At 35.5% G+C, this 6,738-nt stretch overlaps 1 protein-coding gene across 23 annotated transcripts in view; it reads left to right on the forward strand.

Moving 5' to 3' along the window:
- Positions 1–6,738, forward strand: part of AGBL3 (AGBL carboxypeptidase 3) — a 169,970-nt gene that overhangs the window by 14,120 nt on the left and 149,112 nt on the right. For all 23 annotated transcript variants that reach the window (XR_008527263.2, XR_008527264.2, XR_008527265.2 and 20 more), the window contains 3 exons: positions 533–640; positions 1,893–1,953; positions 6,116–6,301. Coding sequence is in view for 19 of the 23 variants with exons in the window: in XM_054559842.2 (XP_054415817.1) it covers positions 578–640; positions 1,893–1,953; positions 6,116–6,301 (310 nt within the window). In the remaining 4 variants the exon portion in view is untranslated. The remainder of the gene's footprint in view (positions 1–532; positions 641–1,892; positions 1,954–6,115; positions 6,302–6,738) is intronic.

Consider the following 6,738-nt stretch of genomic DNA (forward strand, 5'->3'; position numbering starts at 1 on the left):
AACCTTTTGGTAGCTATTTAGATTTCTAAGAATAAGAATAATATAAATGAATATTAGAACAGACAGTATCTACAGAATAATAATCAAAATGTAAAGTCTTGTCACTTGAACTTTTGGTCAAGTGAAAATCAAGGAGAAAACTTAAAATTATATTGCTATATTTCAGTAAGTGACTATAATTTTTAAATTCATTATCTTTTAATGCCTCAGGATCATTCTGAACTTGCTGTGTAGTATTTAATTGTAAATATAAAATGTGAATGATTTGGCTGTATACTCTGGAAATTCCTTTTAATTAAATGATTTCCTTGATTTGTCTTATTGTGGTTGTTGTCTCCTATAGTCATGGAAAATTCCTTTAACTCTTTGAAATTGAAGGTTTTATTAGTTGTATTCTAATTAGTTTTTAGAGAAGACTGTTGTGACTGTTAAATACAATTGAATATATTTTTGAGTACTCATTTAATGTAGTAAACACCTACAGCTTGAAAAGAAAAGCTGTCAAATAATTTCCTTAGAAATTGTTTTACAGCCTACCCGTATATTACAAGAAATCTCAAGTCAAACACTGGAAGAGATGTCAGAAGATTCAGAAAAGGAAGACTATTCAGACAGAACAATCAGTGATGAAGATGAATCGGTATGTTTTTCTCAACTTTATTTTACTTGGAGATAAAATTTGTATTATATAACTCCCCAATTAAAATATTATAAAATCAATTGGAAATAAAAATCAATTGGATGTTTAAATTATTATCATTGAAGTTGGGAAATAATTTGGCTGAAAAAGCTAAGCTATCACTGGGAACACTATGCCCTGTCTAGAAAGAGAAACTATATTTGTATTTTTTTTTGAGGAAATATTTTAGCTAAGATTCTTCTAGGTTTTATTAAAATTTGTATATTAAATTATTAGTAGGGTTTTAGTTTTAGGATTGATGTCCACTTATTTTCTTCTGTGTGCTGATTGGATTGTGTTACATCGTAGTATGAATCATAGTAGAACCACCGTGTTCTGACCTTATTGTGTATCACCGTAACAGTTTATTGTGGCTCTGATGTCATAAAGGAAGAGACATGGAAGAAGAAAAAGGGGGGAAAACGTAGTATTTAAAATTCTTTAGTCTGTTTCTACTACATAGGCTGAGAGATTTCCTTCAAATTTTATTAAAGTATAAATTATGTATGTAAACTAATGTCCCGAAATAAGCTCTTAAAGCTTACTTTAGCTATTTAAAGGATTTATGGCTTTCTGTGTTTTTCTTTTTGTTAATTTAATTTTTTTTTTTTTTCTTGAGCCAGAGTTTCGCTCTTGTTGCTCAAGCTGGAGTGCAATGGCGCGATCTCGGCTCACTGCAACCTCTGCCTCCTGGGTTCAAACGATTCTCCTGCCTCAGCCACCTGAGTAGCTGGAATTACAGGCATGTGCCACCACACCCAGCTAATTTTTTTGTATTTTTAGTAGAAACTGGTTTTCACCATGTTAGCCAGGCTGGTCTCAAACTTCTGACCTCAGGTGATCCACCCGCCTTGGCCTCCCAAAGTGCTGGGATTACAGGCATGAGCCGCCATGCCTGGCCAATTTTATTCTTAATTTAAATTGTTTTCCCAGGTTTATCAAGAATCTTTAAACTTTATTCCTTCCATAAAGTCATTATTATGACCACACCCAGTGGAAGAGGAGGAATGAAAGATGCAAACTTTAAGGTTTCAGGATATTTGAAGTGTTGGGTGCATTGAGACCAGTAGCTGATGATAATCCTTTAATTTTCTCATTTATTAAAGGTTAAAGACATATACTCAATCCCAAGTACTAAAATAGATGTAAAAAAATTCTGGATTTGAAAACTGTTGGTTTTTAAAAGAGAAATATTTTTAAATTCTTATTTTAGGATGAGGATATGTTCATGAAATTTGTAAGTGAAGATCTTCATCGGTGTGCACTTTTAACAGGTTTGAACCTATTCGTATAGTTTTTGTTAGCATAAAACTTTGAGTGGATAAAAAAGATGAGGAAACTAAAAAGTCAGATTGAATAATATAGGGAATGATTATTCTAGTAGATTGTGAAAGAGAAATGTATCCACTTGCAGAGTTCAAACTTTTCAGGTTTGTTTTAGGTAAACCTATTTTATATTAGAAAATAATAAATGAAAGTGATGATTATCTTATATTTAATATAAGGATTTACCTTGTCATTTGTTTAAATGTATTGACTGTATGACTCAAGTTATAACAGACAGATTATGTTAGAAGTACATCTTCATTTAAACGAAGTACATTGTCTAAAGAGTCTCATTAATAAAGTCATTCATTTGCAACTGAACATGTGTGTGGACATCTTGATGTATACTTAATTTTTAAAGAGTTATACTTAGAATTGTACTTTCAAATGCTAAAATATCTCTACTAAATATTTACATATGTGTCACAAATACTCTGAAATTGGAGTTAAGGCCTTTATCTTTTTTTTCTTTTGTCTTTTACCACCATCCTAAAATAAATCTTCCTGTTTGAAATAACCACCATTCTTAGTTTGGTGTGTATCATTCTAGAACTTCTTTGCATATACACATATCTATACCCATAGGCATAGAAATTTTATAGTACTCTTTTGTGGACATTTCCCTGCTACCTTTTCTGTTTTTTAAATTTTGCCAAGCTATTAGAAAACAGGAGATAACTCACTCCTTTAACTAGCATTTCTGGGATTGCTAGAAAAATTGAGAATTACTTCTATAGGCTTATTATCTACGCATATTCTTAGTTGGTCTGAATTGCCTGTTGTAGTAATCCCTTTATGTTGCTTCCTTTGTTTAGAACATTACCAAAAGCAAGATGTAAAACATTTAATCACCCCTAAATGTTCCTGTGTCTCTGCAGTAGATCCTCTCCTTCCAGGCTTCACCCCTGGCTCCAGGCAACCAGTGATTTGCATTCCCTCCCCTATGTTTGGCTTTTCTAGAATTTCACAAAACAGAATCATACATTTTGTGTTTTCTGTCTCCTTTCATTTAGCATAATACTCTTGAGATTTATCCATGTTGTTGCATATATCAGTAGTTCCTTTTCATTGTTGAGAGGTATTCCATTGTGTGAATAGATCAAAATTTCTCCATTTAGCCATCCATTCATGCTCATTTAAATTGTTTTCAGTTTGGGGCGGTAATGAATAAAGCTCTTGTGAATATTTTTGTACAAGTCCTTGTGTGAACATGTTTTTGTTTCTCATGGGCAAATCCCTAGGAATAGTATTGTTGGGTTATATGCTAAATATATACTGTATGAGAAACTGAATCTGTTTTCTAAAGTGGCTATATCCTTTTGCATTCCCAGCAATGTGTTATTTCTTCGTCAAGAATTCTTACGTTTTAATTCAGTACAAGTGTGCTTTTCCCTTACCTCATGGAGCATAATTGTAATGACTCCTTTAAAGTTCTTGTCTGATAGTTTTAACATCTGGGTTATCTTGATGTTAACATTTGTTGATTGCCTTTTGCCCTGAGAACTGGTCCTATTCCTGGTTTTCCCTTATTCATGCTATGCTGTGTAGATTCTGGGTCAATGTATTTCTTCTAGCAGGCAATCAATCCAGTTAGGTTGAAGCAATAAGTTCTGGTGCCCCTTCTGTGGATAATTCAGATTTCAGTTCTGATCTGTAAGCCTTTGCTATGCTTATTTGGTTCTTTCCCATGCCAGTGTAGTTCAGGGGTTTTGAGACTTGTATAGATGGTTCAGAGCCCTGTTGAGTTCTCTGAAGTTTTCCTTGTATTGGTTTGGGACTATCTTGCACATGTGTAATTCAGGGATTGAGCTGAGACATTTGTGTGTGGGTGGGGGGGTGGTTAAAGTTTCAGCTAAGTTTTCATAGTCTTTGAGAGTGTGTCTGCTTGCATAGCTCAGGGATTAGGATGAGACTTTTGTGCGCTCATACACAGGATTAGGAGATACCTTTCTCTGGTTCCTTTCTTCCCTTCAGATTCCCTCCACACTGTAAGGACCCCTTTTCCTGGTTCTTCTGTTAAGAAAGACTGGGTTTCTGATTTGGAGAAGGCATTTTTTTTTTATTTTCTTGTATGTGTACATATTGTCATTTCTTAGTCTAGGCCAGAATTTCTCAACCTCTACACTACTGACCACCCCACCACGTTCTCCCATGACATCCTGTATATGCCTGCGTGGTTGCCCTTCCCATATCATATCACCTAACCCTTCCTTCTTTCTCTCTGTACTGAGAATGCCTTGATCTCAGAGGCTGTCTTATCAATGTTCGTATCTCTTCCAAGCACTGGGTCTGGCACATAGTAGGTAATCACTAAATAGGATATTATCATTGTTAGGGGGGTGTGACTAAATTATTCTGCTCAAGAGAAAAAGAAAAGGCTACTCTCAAGCATTTTGGAATCAAACATTTATAATAAAAAATAACTCCAAACTTTAGTAAACAGAAAAAAAAGGACTCAGTTTCTATCTGAGATTTAGCCATTTGCACCACCACACTGCTTTGTGCACGGGGCCTGCCATTCAGCAGGCCAGAGCAAACAAGGGGCTGGACTTACTTTCCTGTGGGGGTGCTTCTCTAAGTATTAACTCTACAGTCTGCTCTTGTTTACTTTTCAAATTCTTCAGATAGTTATGTTTTTGTATTTTATCTAGAGTTTAGTTGGAATGAGAGAGAGAGAAGGCCTGTATAAGACTTACGTTGCCACAGCAGAACTAGAACTCTTGTTCATTAACTTTTGGGTGAATGACAAACTTGCAAATTTTACATGTGGTTGCTGGATTTTGTTGTACTCAGTTAAAGAATGTTGGACTTTGTCCTAATAAGCAGTTTTGCTTGTGGATCAGTTTCATTACTTTGAGGCTTGCCTTTCAGCTTTGTTAGAGTGTGTCCAGCCAGAACAGTCTTTACTCCAGGGCTGAGTTCATTATTTAGGTGTCAGCTCACATGTTACCTCTTCAGAGAAATCTTGCCTGACCACCCTATCTAAAATAGCATTCTCACTCCCACTTTCCCATTTCTAATCTTCATTTATATTTCTGTGTTTTATTTTTGTAGCATTTATGATCACTGAAATTATCTTGTTTTCCTATTTATATATGCCCTACTACAGTGTAAGCTCATGATGGCAGGGACATTGTTTTTTTCACCCTGTATGGCAATTGTCTGTATATAGTTTTTAGCACATAGTAGATGCATGATAAGTATCTGTTGAATGAATGAGTCTATAGAACAATCCTGATAAGTAGCTAGGGCAGGTGATATTATTAGTTACTGACCTGTAGTAAGATTTATGTTCAAAGAGGCTGCCTTGCCCAAACAAAGTCATACAAAAACAAAGTGATAAAAGGGAAGGAATCCAGTTATCTGAGCTCTAGTCCAGTTGCGGTATCAGCTGTTGTACAAAAATAACCAAGAACTAAATCTCGGCAAAAAGCCACATTTCAGAAGTGAAAGAGCAAGAGGAGTCAGTGAGACAAATGGAAAACCAAATATGTGGAAGGGAGGGGGAAACCCAGGAAACGTATCATAAGAGAAGTGCGCTTAAGGAGGGTGATAATCAACGTCAAACTGATGCCATACAGTATCACACCAAAACACCAGATCACTGCATGGCCTGCTTGGTGTGGCCCCATACTAGTCTATGTGAATTGTGTTCCTGGCATTGTATCACACAGTAGCTCTAGAAGGAGAACTGAGAAAAAGTTGTGACTGAGTTCACTAGCAAACCTTGAGAATACAGTTCCAGGAAGTGGTGAGGAATTATAGTTCATCACTGTATTTAACTCGTTAGACAAATAGTGTGACTACATTTAGGAAGAGTCAAAGTAGATGATTTTCTAGAAAAGCTACGAGAAACATGTTTTTAAACTAGTAATGAGCTTTTAGAATAAATTAATAGTATAAAGGTCAACTATTTTTTGGCTATTGTGAAGATCAGTCATCACAAAATTTCATTAGTACTTTTATAAACAGTGCCATGAATTATAAAACATTTATAATGATACCCACACATTGAATAGTGTTGAAAGGAAAAAAGGAACTATATAAAAATTACAGGAGTTGGTATTTTTCTTCTTCCCACTCATGACTGTGTTTGAATCTTTTTCTCAGCTGACTCTTTTGGTGATCCCTTCTTCCCCCGGACTACACAGATACTATTGGAATATCAGCTAGGGAGATGGGTGCCACGTCTTCGTGAACCACGGGATTTATATGGTGTCTCTTCTTCTGGTCCATTGAGCCCAACACGGTGGCCATACCATTGTGAAGTCATCGATGAAAAAGTCCAGCATATTGGTATGTTTTTAGCAGTTTGGGGGATTCAGACATTAGCAAACTTACTTTGCCAACCTTGATTTTAATGAGGAGACTCACAATGTTAGAAAACAGTCATTCCAACAGAAATATAACGTGAGCCACATATGCAATTTTAAATTTGCTTGTAGTCACATTTAAAAAGGCAAATATTTGGGTTAAATAAAAATCAATTTTATTTAACCCAAATATATCCAGAATATTTCACATTCTTTTTGTCCAAAGTCTTCAGAATCTGGTGTGCATTTATCTTTACAGACATTTGAATTGAGATCAGCCACATTTCAAGTGTTCAGTAGCCACATGGGCTTAAATGGAGGCACTTACAGCATTTGCTTGGCTCCTGAAGCTTTAGCAATTCTAAACAATTCCAAAGGGCATGACGGTGTCCCAGGCACAAACTCATACACAGAGTGAAG

This window comes from Pongo abelii, chromosome 6, assembly GCF_028885655.2.
Source record: "Pongo abelii isolate AG06213 chromosome 6, NHGRI_mPonAbe1-v2.0_pri, whole genome shotgun sequence".
In the NCBI taxonomy this organism is placed as follows: domain Eukaryota; kingdom Metazoa; phylum Chordata; class Mammalia; order Primates; family Hominidae; genus Pongo; species Pongo abelii.